Source organism: Desmodus rotundus, chromosome 6, assembly GCF_022682495.2.
Source record: "Desmodus rotundus isolate HL8 chromosome 6, HLdesRot8A.1, whole genome shotgun sequence".
NCBI lineage: Eukaryota > Metazoa > Chordata > Mammalia > Chiroptera > Phyllostomidae > Desmodus > Desmodus rotundus.
In genome coordinates this window covers 12,198,491-12,212,836 of record NC_071392.1, presented here as the reverse complement: position 1 = coordinate 12,212,836, position 14,346 = coordinate 12,198,491, and the positions used below count along the sequence as shown (strand labels likewise).

At 51.9% G+C, this 14,346-nt stretch overlaps 1 protein-coding gene across 1 annotated transcript; it reads right to left on the bottom strand.

Annotated features, from left to right (window-relative positions):
* Positions 1-6,648: 6,648 nt before the first annotated feature.
* Positions 6,649-9,800, bottom strand: HOXA13 (homeobox A13). Its single transcript, XM_024563148.3, has 2 exons — positions 8,866-9,800; positions 6,649-8,155 (listed from the first exon to the last, which is right to left on the bottom strand). Exons 1-2 carry the CDS (start codon positions 9,776-9,778, stop codon positions 7,911-7,913), a joined length of 1,158 nt encoding a protein of 385 aa, XP_024418916.3. The 5' UTR covers positions 9,779-9,800; the 3' UTR covers positions 6,649-7,910.
* Positions 9,801-14,346: the final 4,546 nt, after the last annotated feature.

The window sequence follows — 14,346 nt, the reverse complement described above, 5'->3', positions numbered from 1 at the left end:
AATGTCACACCTGTTTCTATAAAGCTACACAGAAAACTGTGTGACCACACTGCACACAGGTGCAAGAGCCAGCTGGAGGACCCAGGGTGAACATGGCCGTACAATTCCCTGGCCCCTGCTCAGAGGCCGGGCCCCCACTGAGGGCTCTCTCCTTCTAGTGGGAGGTGTTCTGGAGGTACATCTGTCTTCCATGGTGAGCCTCGAATAGGGATTGTCTGGAAAGGCCCAGGGCATCGAGCATTTGTTCTCAGGAAACTAGGAAATGGTCTATCCGCAGATCAGCGCTGCTCAGAGGCAGCTTTGGGGCTGAGAGGATATTATCAGGAGACTCCTCTCTGTCACTGCTAGGTAGAGGCAGGGGATAATTTATCCTGTTGGGTTGGCAAGACACCCACCTGTCCACAAGCTCCTCTCCCCTCCTGGAAAGCATGGGAACAGATAATGTCTTGAACTTGAACTTTTGGTTGGTTCTGACTCACAGGTTCACTCATCAGAGATTCCTCAATATCTGAAGAAGTCCACATTCTTCCCCTGGCCTCTGAGGGGTGTGGCATAGGGCCCACCTGAAGGTCTTAGACACCCAAACCACCTGGTTATTATTTAGTTTAGTGGCTCCAAACTGGTGGGAGAAAAAGGGTTACCTTCTTTCAGAAGAACTATTATTTTTATTGTTGTGTACTCATTAGAGACTTCCCCTCACTACCACAGAATGGGAACAAATGGGGTGGGAGGAACTTCGAAGGTCAAATCCCTGGTTTTCAGCGACTGCCTTCTATTCTCCCTGCAACTTCGGCCCAAACGGGTTTTCCTAGCTGGTTATGTCTACAATAAAGGGGACGAATGAGGGCAGCCCAACCAGAAGGGGAGCTCTGGCCCTGGGGCCTGGGTCCCCTCAGCTATAGCTCACAGGAAACCCCCAAGCCCTCGGGGACAGTTCCCCAGACTCCTCTCTTTCTATTCAGCCACAACTCATGACTCACATTCCAGACCTGAGAAGGATGAGCCCCTGTACGTTCCAACCCTGCCCTATGACCTGCAAGGCTGATCTGCCATGGTACCCATCCACAGGCACTCTCTTCACCCACTAGTGTTCCTCCCTCTAGGCCCTGCTCCACCAGGCAGCCCTGGGGATAAGGCCCAGCTTTTCTGTTGTGTGTGTGTGTGTGTGTGTGTGTGTGTGTGTGTGTGTGTGTGTGAGAGAGAGAGAGAGAGAGAGAGAGAGAGAGAGAGAATCTTTGATTTACCTGGAGCCATAAGCTCAGCAGCAAACCACGCTTAACTATTTGTTGACTGCTGGGCCTGGTGTGGTGACCTGCTACCGTCAGAGATAAGGGGCTACCACCCCTCCAGAACACACTTCGGGCACTCTTGGGGATCACGGATTCAGGCACTTCAGGAGAGGCTCCCATCAGGGTACCTGCTCCCTCAACCTATTCCTGGCCTGCTGGTCCTACCTGGTCCCTACCTGGTCCCTTGTTTCTATGGGAGTTAAGGACTCAGAACTCAGATCCAGCCATCTCCATCTTCCGCCTCTCCACCTTCCAGGCGCCTCTCACAGGGGATAGGCCTCACCTACTCAAGTCTCCTGCACCCTGCTCTTCCAGGACTCCATGGTGGCACGGCCTGAGCCACCACTGGCTGCATCGGTGGCTGCCGGAACGTCAACAGGGCTGGGGGCCATGGAGCTGGAAACCGAGAAAGAACCCCTGCCCCAAGTCCTCGAGCCCAAGCTATCAGAACCTGCTTGCCGCCGGCCAGTTGTGTGTCCTCTGCCTTCCTGGGGCCACGCAGCGCACCGGCCCTGACCGCGGAGACGGCCATGGAGTGGAGGACTTGACCTTTGTCGCTCTCTCAGCTGGAGGGAGGGGGATTCTACTGTCTCCAGGCTCTCCCACCCAATAGCGGCCCGGATAATCCTCTCCTGCTGCACCGTTCACCCCCATCCCCGTCCACTTTGTGCAGGGTCCGCAGACCCTCAGCCCGAACAAAGCACCCTGCAGTGCTCTCGCCACCTCCCTCTCGAGCTCTTGTCTTCAACTCCCCTAGGCCACAAGGCTCAGAGGTAGAGCCAAGCAGTCTAAGGCCCACCCCGGGGTCCTCTTCTCTCGCTTGACCCCGGCGCCCTCAGCCAGCACCAGGTAGCACTGTGCGTGCCAACCCGGCCCCTGGCCGTGACACCCTCGCGCGCTCGCGGGGTCCCGGGCTGGGGCGGCGGACAGCGCCGGGCCGAGTGCGCCAGAGGCGCGGGCGCGGCGGGGCCGAGGCTGCCTCCCGGCCCGGGCGGAGACCCGTGGCTGCCCGGGCAACCGCACTTGGCCGCTCGGGCCCACGACTTGGCCGCGCTTGCCAGCTCGCTCTCCGCTCCGCTCCCTAGGATCTCACCCCACCCCTTGGCCTGGGGCTCGGAAAACGGAAGTATTTGGTAGAAAAGAACACGATTTCTTTTCAGCCCATCTCAGAACCCCTTTTAGAGAAAATGCTCCTGTCAAGTTTTATTTCCCGTTGCAAACCACCTTCCACGCTGCCAAGAATTAAAACCGGGAGAGATTAAATACCCAGTTCTTCTTTGGGGGAGGGCGGGGCGCAGAGGGGACACCCGCACAAAACCTTCATTTCAATCGGCTTGTCCTCCTCAAATAACGCCCGCGGAGGCCCGCTCGGGCGGCCGTGACGTCAGTTTGCAGCTGCGGGGAGTCTCCCCAGGGCGGGCGCCCGGTGCCTCCGAGTCCGCCGGGCGCAGCCCCGGGGTCCAAGGCCTGGAGTGCGGGCTGCGCGCCGCGGCCCGCCGGCGAGCCCCGAGCGAGGCGGGCTCCGTAGGGTTGGAGCCTCCATTTTGAGTAGAGGGCTCACGAACAAGCGTGGAGGGTTTTGAGCCTCGCTTCTGCCCCCCACGGGCGCGGCATCCGGAGGCTCCGAGTCCGCAGCGGCGCTTCTCCCGCGGGTCCGCGCCCCCGCACCGGGGGAGGCCCCGCGCCCGCCGCCCCACGGCCACCCGCGGGCAGGACCCGTGCCCTGTGGATCCGGCTCCGCAGCGGCGCGACGGGGCGGTGCAGAAATGAAATGAACAGCCTCGGCTGTGCTAACCGAGACGGTTTGCAGTGCCAGCGTCTATTTTCTCCTCTTTAGAATCCCATTAAAAATAGCGAACAGCGTTTAGGCCTTGGCGGACGCTGGCAAATGCGCGACGGTTGAAGCAGCCGATCAGAAAGTGGGTGTTTTCATAAAGAATGCAATCACCTGTTATTTGCCCGGCGGCCTAGCGGATGAAAACGTAATTATTGTGTGCCTCTCCGAAAACCCAGGCAAAAATCTCCGCAGGCCTCGTGGATAACGCTACATTTTTTGCTTATGAAAAATGGGATGTGGGCAACTACGCTGCACGTTTCTCTGGTTCTCCAGGTCCTGGGCAGCTGACACGCATTCTATCAACTTTAAAGGAATGCGCATAAATCAGCTTGCCCCCAGCGTCTCCTCCGTAGAGGTCCGCAAATCCGGAGAGGCGCCTCTGAACCCACCGGGTCTAAAGCTGAGCAGTCCCGGGGCAGCCTTCGTCTCGCTCGAGCCTCGAGAATTCGCCGGGAGTGCCTGAGAGGCCGCATCTTCACCAAGCACACTCAGCAAGGTGTGAGCGGCACATATATTACACGGTGAAATCTGTCACCACCTGCACACGTACTATATCACCCTCAGCTGAAATGCGCTGCCCGTGAATTTTAAGAAAATATTTCAATTAGGTTTAAATTTTTTAAAAGTAATTTTGTTTTCCCCCTTTCTTCCTTAAATTTTTTTTTTGGTTTAAAAAAAACCACACAATTTAAATGCATGACTTCAGCTCTGCATCAGGCATAAATAGTAATGACATTTTACAATCATCCACTTAAAATAGCTTAATAAATTTGACAGTATTAAGAGCAGATGGAAAAAAAATAGGGTTTTTTTTTCCCTCCTAAATTCCATATTTACAATTTTTTAATGGTAACATGACAGGTCATTACAGGATTTAAAATCTTTGCTAGTCTAATAAATGAAAATGGTGTCTAGTTGTTTGCATATTTACAACATCTTATTCAAAAAGTTTCCCTTCTAGAAAAAAAATATACTCAAATCAGCTATGCAGCAACACTATGCCAGTATCTGGTGTCATTTTTCCTATACGGTGGCTGGTGTCCTCCTGGATTTCCTTTTTTTTCTAAGGGTTTAGATTAGATGATTTGGGGGCATTCGGGAGCCAACATAATCCATGGTTACTGCAGGGGGTCTGGTAGATCCAGGGGAATTTTAAATAAGAGAGGAGTTACGTAAAATCAACATTATTAACAGCCATTTTGGAACAAGAAGGGAGTCATTTTAAAAACCTCTTAAATATCTTCTGTCATTACTTTCAAAAACTGTAGAGACAGAGGAGGGGAGGAAAAACGACTACTTTACCCAGAGTTCCTGCAATGGGGATGGCTTGTGAAAGGGGCGGTATTCCTCTGCAGAGCTGCTGCTGGCCTCCTTCCTAGGCCTGAGGCTCAGAACATTTCTTACATCTAAAGAAAAATATCTCCACCAACAGAAGAGTCCCCTTTGGAGCCGTTCGTAAACATACAGTTCGATCCAGTTTTGAGGGGATTTTCCACTTTAAACATTTGGGGTGAAAGCTGTTACTTTGGAATGATGGCAGCTCATTCAGAAATGGAGTGTTGTGGCACAACACTTGGGGAGGTTGATCCGAAGCATCGTTTTCATTCTGTTTCCACAGTGGAGTACGGTCCTCAGGGCAGCAAAATTTGATTGCACGTCGCAAGGCCATTCCATATGTATAGTTCAAGACCGTGCTGTTTTTGAGACAGCTTTAGAGATGCCTTCTATAATTCTCCATCTAGAAACAAGCTTTATGTCTTCGGGTTGGAGAGGTTTCCGTCAGGTTTGAAACCAACCAATATTATTTTCCATAAAATGATGAATACGGTTCTTCCAGCCACAATGACTTTCCTCTAACATAAAGATAAAATTAACCTCATTTCAAAATTCTGCATCATAAGGCTCCTGGTTCCACCAACATTGCAATACATATGTGCATAGCATGGGTCCCACAAAAGCATTACCCTCTGTGTATATTAAATATATAAACATACGTATGTATTATTTATGACTCTAAACACAGCACCTGATGTGTTGTTAGGGGTCACGGAATAGTAGAAACAATAATTATCATAGTTTTGATGGTGGTTATTAATATTAAATGTACATATTTCTTCCGTAAGTCAAATGGCAGCTTTGCAAATATCAGTGCAAGATTGTATACCACCCAGGAGCGGCACTCAGCTCTGAGCTGTCCGGGATAATGCTCCTTCTGCACCTATATTATGGTCATTTTGTAGATATGAGATCTTTAAGCTCTCCGTACTGACCTCTTAAGAGGTGGGTTTCTTTGAATTTCTGAAATGTAACTCTAGAACTCTAGAGTTAGTGAGGCATCTGAAGCTTTTTATTTGCCGTATAGACTCGCCCATAGCTCTAATTAGGATGGTAGACCCACTTGGAGGGTGAGGGCCACAAAAGACTGGTTATTTAAGAACACCTCTTAAATTGTGACAAAAAGGTACAGCTTTAAAGCAGCTCTGCAGAAATCTGATGCAGAACGAGTCACTATGAAAACAAACTGAACTTGGCCATTAAAGAAAAGAAGCAAAACTTCATCATGTAAAGTACATTTTGTACCTCAACTCTAGAAATCACCTTAAATTACAACATCTTAGGTCATCAGTAATTAATGATACTATATCTGTACAGATTCTACAAATATATATATATATATATACACACACACACACAAGCACACACAAGCACTGATATGCATATATGTATACACATATATGATATATATTCACATATGTACAGGCACATGTATAACTTACAAATATTGAAATTTGCTCCATCTGGAGCCACAGAAATGAGTACTAAATCTCTAAGGAGTCAAGAAGGTAAGACCTTTTGATTCCCCTGAAGCTGAAGAATTACAAGGAAGCTTGTCAACACGAGGTGGCGCCCTTGATCTACTAATCCAGCCCAGGCCAATTCATGAGCTGTCAAAAGTCAAGGTCACAAATTGTCTTTTTTTCTCAAGGTCAAGGTTTAAGGCCTTTCCTTAGTCCTGTCATTTCAACAAATATCAAAACCTGCCCTGTCAGACGCATGCAGATCCAACAGCAGATTTTAAAACACGACAGCCTGGGCATCGCTGATACTAAACAACTGGTTTTCATTTTCTACAGGGAGCCTGAGGACTTACACTATCTCTTCCTCCTTTCTTTTTTTCTCATTTTCAGAATACCTGACATTTTAACTTTCTTGAAGCACTTTTATAAATTTTCAGGATTTTGGTTATGAGGGATTTCTTTCTCCCTTTGCTTAAAAAATGTGTAGCACCAAAAAAAAAAAAAAAAAAAAAAAAAAAAAAAGCCCAACTAAATAATAAGAGAAAAGAACGGTCCTTGGTTGATGTAGAACAAACCTGCTTCTTTTCTTTCTGTGTAGTGCGCATCTAGCACAGGAAAGTAATGACTATTTCTTTCAGCTTTTAATGGCAGTGATTATTTTATTAACATAATTAACACCACTATAGCACTATCTACAGGTCTAAGGCGTTTTAATTATTATTTTTAGGGATATTTGGAAAGCAGGTGCACAAATACATTTTCACAGTGTGCTTAATGTCTTTATTTACAAGATAGCATTTTATAGTGAATATGAACAAAATGAATGTGCTGGCTGAAATAACTGCTTGATTAAAAATGCGCTGTGAAGATGAATTCCTAAACTTTCTAATGTGGTCTTGGAACACGATAAACATGGAAAAATACGAATTCCCTTAATAGATCAAAATATAGAATGTAAACATCTAAATATTTCAGGGGAATGGATTTCCATTCTGAGTTTTCTAAAAAAGAAAAAGAAAGAAAGAAAGAAAGAAAGACTATTTCTCCAGCAATATGTTTAGTAAATATTGGAAAATAGCAATTTAAATGAAAAATTAATTGTATTTAAACCAAAGTCCACCATATTGGGGTGGTACTTCTCTGGAGATTTGACAGAAAATGAATTCTGTGAAGCCTGATGCTTTGAATACTTAAAAATATATATATATCAAATACTTTGGAAAGTAAATGATATCAGGGCAGAAAATACAGTCCAAATGCCACAAAATATGCTTGCTATAAGCACATAAAAATTATTATCAGAAGGACATTTCCCAGCCTGGGGTTCCCTTGTAGCCTGAAAGGCTCGGCCAGTTGTATTTACTACCCAGACAACTGATCCTTGGAAGAGCTTTCTCTCCCTATCTCCCTTCATAGAACACCGTCCCAAAGCATTACTTCAGTACCTTCTCTTTCCCCCTCTAAAGCTATACATGACATGTTTTGCAGAATACACAACAACGGCAGGGTTTTCGCTAAGATTTACCTGAGCAGTCACGTAACACATGCAAAGGGCATGGCGATGGCGAAGGACAAGCAGATGTTCACAACAGCCTCTTGCTTTTGTAACCAGCTTTTGGGTTATTACCATATAACATAATGTCCTAAAGTATAACGGTCACATAAATACTTACAAGATTTCAGTAAATGTGTAACTTATCTGAAATTGCGTGTTTGGGGGTTGACATCTGACTCTAGAGTTTGTCATTTAACGGTCTGGTGGGGTTGGCAGAAGAACTGGCGGTCTTTACCATTTCTTAAAGTTTTAAAATAGTGGATTCCACCAAGGAGAAAGAGATCCCCCTTAGGAAAGCAAAATGCCAGTGTCTCTCTCTCTGTCTCCTTCCCATTCTTCAATTATTATTAAGCGTTAGAATCGTTATCTGGGTAAAGCAATGAGTTCTGAAGCATTTCTTCAAGTTGCCCTCTTTCTCCACTTTTAATCCATTAACTAGTGGTCTTCAGTTTGTTGATGACTTTTTTCTCTTTGACCCTCCTGTTCTGGAACCAGATTGTAACTTGCCGCTCGGAGAGATTGGTGGTGGCTGATATACGCCTCCGTTTGTCCTTGGTAATGAATTTGTTTGTAGCATATTCCCGTTCAAGTTCTTTTAATTGCACCTTGGTGTAAGGGACGCGCTTCTTTCTCCCCCGCCTGTAGGAGCTGGCATCTGAAGGATGCGAGACCACGTCTGGAAGATAGGGAAGAAGGCAAGTTACACAGGGAGCAGACCCAGGCCAGGACACAGGCGGCAGCTTGGTCTGAGCTGGCCGCTTTACAGCGCCCAGCTACCCTTCGCCACGCTCCGCAAAATCCAGCCTTTTGCCCAGATCTGGAGGGTCAGTGGGGGAGAGTGGTTAGTTTTGCACTGAAATGGAATTGCCTAGGGCTCCCGTGACCATCTCGGCCCGGCCGCCTGGGATCCCTTGATCGTCTGGCCTAGCGGCCCACACCTCAGCACCGGGCTCAGAGGACAACAACAGTTCGGTGCCTAGCTCCTCTCTGTATTCCCCAACCCCGAACACTTGATGCTTCCACACTGAAACCATTTCTGAGAGAATGAATACGGGCAGTTTAGTAAACAGTTTCCAGGTCAATTTCCCAACCTTCAATCGATGTCAAGGGCTAGGGAGGGCGGGGCACAGATGGAGAAGGAAGCCAACCAGGGTCCCAACAAGCTTATTCCCAGCCATCCCTCACCCAAGGAGAGTCAGGAGCCAGCCCAACTCAAGGGCGGTACGGGCAGCGCCAGTCAGCAGGGTCGGGGTCCCTGGGGGAATACCGCCGCTAGGGCAGGTCAGGAAGAGACAGCGAAGGGGTACCAGGGTGGCCCGGGAGCAAGCGGAGGAGAAGCTGGAGCAGAGCCGGAGGACCGCAGCTGAGAAGGGGGGCGCCATTTACCGGGCAGAGTGGACTTCCAGAGGTGGGGAGGCTGCGCCTGTTCTTTGGGGCAGTACATTTGGCCGTTCCAGCCGTTGGGCAGCGCCCAGGGCTGGTAGCTTTCCATGGGAAGACCCAGGGGCTCGTGGCGCGACTCGCCGGGGCCCCCGAGGCCAGGCACCACCGGCATATCCAGGTAGCCAGGCACGGGCTGATGGTGGTGGTAAGGCCCGGGCGCGTAGCCCTGGTGGTAGAAGGCGAACTCCTTAGCGCGGGAGCTGAACTCCTCGGCCGCCGGGCCGGCGGTCTCCATATACTTGTCCGCGAAGGCGGCGGCGGCGGCCGAGGCGGGCTGCGCGCACGACTTGATGGCGTTGGGGTGCGGGCCCATGCGGGCGCACGGGTAGTAGCCGCTGCCGAAATAGCCGTAGGGAAGCGCCGCGGGCCCCGACGAGCTCTGCGCCGCCGCCGAGCAGGGGCTGCACTGCTTGGCCGCCTCGGCTCCCGCCGGGCCCGCCGGGCCGGGCCCTCCCGAGGACGACGCCGCGGCGGCCGCTGCAGCAGCGGCGGCGGCGGCCGCGGCGGCGGCGGCGGCCGACGGGGGCGCCTCCCCGGGCGCGCTGCTGTACGCGGCCGCGGCGCCGGGCGCCAGGGGCGCCGGGTGCGCCATCAAGTTGCGGCACTGGTTGGCCGCCGCCGCCGCTGCCGCCGCGGCCGCCGCAGCAACCGAGAAGTTGCCCCCCGCGGCCGCGGCCGCCGGGTGGGGGAAGCCCCCGCCCCCAGCCCCGGCCGCCGCCGCCGCCGCCGCTGCCGCCGCCGCCGCCGCCCCTTCCATGTTCTTGTTGAGCTCGTCGGCCACGAGGCCGCCGTTGTCGTAGAGGAACATGACGGTGGGCTCGATCCAGCGGGGGTGAAGGAGCACGGAGGCTGTCATAGCCCGAGCCGCATGGAGAGACCCCAGTGGCGCTGTTTTAAAAAGCCCCCAAGAAGTGAAGAGCGCGCCGCGCGGGGCCGGGGCCCGAGCGAGGGGGGCGGATCGCGCCCCGCGGGGTCGCGCCAGGCGGGCGCCCATTGGCCCGGCCCCCCGCTCCGCCCACGGCGTATGCAAAGCGGGCGGCTCCAGCCCCGGCTCTGTGCTGGGCACCCGCCGTCCGCCGCCGCCCGCGAGGTCCCCCGCGCCAGCGCCCGCCGCGCGGCGCACACCCTCCACCCAAGGGAGAGGCAGGGGCCCGAGAGGGCGGTGCGGCAGGGAGGGCAGGACGGCTTCCTCACCGCTCCCCGTCCTTTCCCTGATCCCAGTGGGGCTCAGAGCAGCGTCAGGCTGGGAGGGGACAGAAACGCGCTGTGGGGTTGCTACCTGAGGCGATGGGGACAGGTCAGGTAACTCTGCGGGCAACCGGGGATGATGTAGTAGCGAGGCAGCAGGGGGTTTCTTGGGGCCTCCAGCGCTGTCTTCTTTTCAGGTATCTATCCACGCGTCTTTCTGCAGCGAAGCGCCACCCCGGACACTATTGCTTTCCTCTTCTATAGCGTCCCGATTTGGCTCTCTTTGCAGGGGAACAGTGGCTGGGCGGTTTCGGATGCGCCTGGCTCGTGGGGCCCAGGACATTCCATCGGAATGCTTGGACTGCATTTAGGAGCTCCCTCTACTTCCTAGTCCTGAGTGTTGGTGGGCAATTTCATACACCGGCACTGAGGCCGAAAGGCTTAGAACGACCCATGACATCCACACCGACACACATTTAAGTGTACCCTGATCACACATTCACACTTCTATATACAGCTTGCTCCTCACTCTGCACCAGTAACAACTCTTCCCCCCCGAGACTGTGAGATGGAGAGCGAAATTTGTGTGCACCGTCCTCCAGTGCTTCCCCACCTCCAGCGGGGCTAGCCAGTCCTGGAAGGATTTTAAGAGGAACAGGCTGGTGGGGTGCTGGCTGGGACTCAAAAGAACCCCCCTTCTGGGGCCTAATGAAGCTTCATAGAGCCTGAGCAGGAGCTGACTTTCCAGGTACCTGGGCACTCCCTGTTTCTCTCTGTTCTGCGACAGGAGAAAGGGGTTCTTTGGGGCCACTTCACACCTTCCTCCCCAGTGGGACTGGGGAGAACACAGTTTCCATCCTGCAGAGGGTGCCTGGTCCTCCTTCACCCAAGAACCATCCTGAGAAGCCTTTCCTGTGTGTCTGGAAAACGCGACCCTTTTCTGAGAGCACGGTGGGATGTCGGTGCTGGAAAAGCCAAGCAGTGACCATGATTTGGTGAGGAGTTCTGAGGGTCCTGTCACTCGGGAAATACTTCTGTTTCCAATCGTGGAGGCTGTGATCTGGTCGCATGCCCAGAAGGGGAACCTGCATTCAAAGTGAAAGTTGGCGCATTGCACCGGGATGGCAGGGTTGGGGAGAGCGCTCCATACAGTCCCTTCCAGCCCAGGTGGACTGCTGAGCAGCCAGGTTTGGACCTGCCCGCTCGTCCCAGCTTGCAGACTCAGCCCTCAGCTCAGGGCGCTTCCAATATCCCTAGCCCCTGCAACCCCACTCCCGCCCCTCCACATCGGATCTCTAAGGCTCCCGGTCTTCCTGCAGGGTCTGACCGAGGAGACTGGGCTCGAGCTTTTATCGATTCTGACCCCCAGGTTTGCCAGGACCAATGTAAGCATTGCCCAATAAAACCTTCTACAACTCACCCCCTGCACCCCTGCCCCCGGCATTCACCATACACATAACCAGTGTGTCCTTTTCCTCCTGCGTTTTTAGTAGCTCCGGGTAAATATTGATTTGCCCCCAGTTTACCTCCTCCCTGACTGTCCATTTGCAGGCTAAAGAACTGGCCTCTGTAGGGACCTGATTTTTGTGTTACTTTCCGGGCCTGTTTGCCCCCTTTTCCTTCCTCCAAGTGGCATTGTAAAACTCATGGCGACAAAGAGGCAGGGTAGGGTTCAAGGCCCCAGTTCCTGAGGACTTCAGGGCTGTTTTACATACGGGTCAGACGCGGCTGGAGGCCAAGGTCAAGTTGAAAGTTGCAGTCAAGCCAGCATGAGAACTGCCACACAAGCCTGGAGACCCAGGCAGCTGCGAAAGGCCCACCGCCCATCTCCCTTCATTCTTGACTCCTTTCTCCGTTGGAATTCTTGTTTCTGGCTCTGTTTGGTTATCCAGCAATTTTTGCTGCCTTTGTGGAGTTTTTGGGGCAGTGTTTACAGACTCTTCTTCTCTGCCTCCACCCTGCTCTTGGCCCGAGCTTCAAACCTCTTCTGTTTGCTAGCCAGACCCGGAAAAACGAAAACACAGCTCGGGGAGCCCCCACCAGCTGGCGCCTGTGCCAGCTCACCTCTGGTCATGGCGCAGCTGCCGGTGCACACAGCGGCCAAGGCCAGCTCTACATTCCCCCGTCCCTCTCCCCACTTCACTGGAGAGGAAGCCCTGCACGCAGAGGAAGGGCCCCAGCTCCACAGACTGCCAAAGTCGACTGGGTCCCTTCTCACCAAAAATGGTGAGACAAGATTTCATCTTGTCCGCTGAGGAGCCCTGGAGCAGGTTTGTCTGAGAGGGACGGTGCTGGGGGAAGGCTTTGGGTTGCATTTCAAATTAGTCTTTGCTTCTTAAACTTGGCAGCCCCCCTCCAGGGAAGGACTTCAGGCCTGAATTATTTATTGAGCTTTGTGGTGGATCGTTAGTGATCAAGTTATTCGAATCTTTTCTTAGTTCCCTATCAACTTTCAAAAACTCTCGAGACATGGTTACTTAGAGGGAGGCAGCCTGCTCATTCCCTTCATGTCTTGGATCTCGATATATATGAAGTAACTTTTCTATCAGGCGAGTCAAAGGCGTCCTGGCGTGCTGTCCCTGTTTTTAAAAGTCTGCAAGTTCCGTTAGACATGGAGCTGTAGCCACCAACCAGTGGGGATGGTTTGTAAAATTCGAAAGAGCTCCGTGAATAATTTTTCATCTCAATTTCTAGGATTTCTACTCCCTTGGAAGCAAGAAAAGCTCTTTCTCTTCTGTCCATGTCATTTGTCAAGGGACATAAGAGATTTGTTAATGGTTCCCAATACTGTTTCTTAGCCTCTGAGCCCTCCAGGCAGCCACCACACTGTCTTGCTATGGGAAAAGAAGGGTTGCAGGGCAGCAAAGAACTGGGGTGTGCTGTGGGAAGCAAGCACAGGACTCCCAGCGCATTTCTTCTTTTTCCCAACAGCAAGGTCGAGACTCACTTGCCTGCTCAGCTAGTTGGCCCTGACCCTCTCTCTCCGGTTTGTGGGTTGTTGGGTTTTTTTGTTTTGTTTTGTTTTGGTTTTTTTTGTTTGTTTGTTTACCAGGCTCAGGAATCCCTATGGGATTGCAGAGAGGTGCCATCATCTTGAATCCTGGCAATGACAACTGTATCCCTTTGTGAGCTAGAATGGATCTGCCGAAGGCAGTGGCCCTCGAGGAAGAGGGTGGCCGGGTGCAGGTGTGTTCTGTCTGGTGCTCCCTGATCTACCCCAAGGGGCCCTGAACGGGCAGCAAGGGCAAGATGGAGGGTGGCAGCAGTCCAGTGGCTTGGCCTTTGTTCCAGACCCTGCAGATATGGCTTCCTACCTTTTAGGGCAAGCTGGGGTGCCCCGTGGGGCTTAGTTGTCGTGAAGCCTCCCACTGAAGAAAGAGACCTCGGCTGTTTTTTGGGAGGTGGGGGTGAAGGGTTGGGGACTCTTTACCAGTGTGGGCCATGGGGCCCTGGGCTCTCAGTTAGAAGAGAAAAGGACAAAGGGAAGCTATGTTTTAATGGAGTTTGATTTTCACTAGCAAATGAAATTTACCTGCTCTCACTTTAACTGGGAGAAGGCTGTCAGCACTGCTCCCTGGCAACATTTCCCTGCATCCATCCAGCATTAGGATAAACATTCCTCAGTTGGTTTTAAAGACACTTTGTATTTCAGGATATTCATGTGTTTCTAATGTATCCAAGCAACTTTACGAGCAGCATTTGCAGAACATCTTAACCCTCTCTCTCCCACAGGGGTTGGGGGCGCAGAGATAATGGCAATGGAAGAAAGATACTGAGGGGGAAAGGGCAGAGGAGCTGAGGCTAGGGTAGAGGGAAAAAGAAAGAGAGGGAGGGATGGGTGGGGGAGGGACAACTAAACAGGATAACACCTAGGACTGCAGCTGCCAGCCCATTTGGGGAGGAGAGGAGTGGGGGTCTGTTCTGTTCATGGAGGGCTTTGTGAGTCTCCTCACCCTTATTCCAATCAGGGTGGAAGCTGTGTTCATTTTCTTAAGGAGAAAGGGTAGGTTCTGAAGAAGCCTGGACTGAAGCTGGTCAGTAGGCAGCACAATGGCCCATCCTGAGTTACTTGCTCAAGTTTTGGTTCTAGATTTTTGTGCATTTGAAGCATTCATGAAGCAGCAAAAGGCCCAAGGCTGCAGGAACAGGTTTGGACCCTGGGAAGTCACTTGGCACTGTGGTGACCCACTGCCAACACAGTGAAATGGAAGTGCAAGATCCAGGAAGACCCACGCA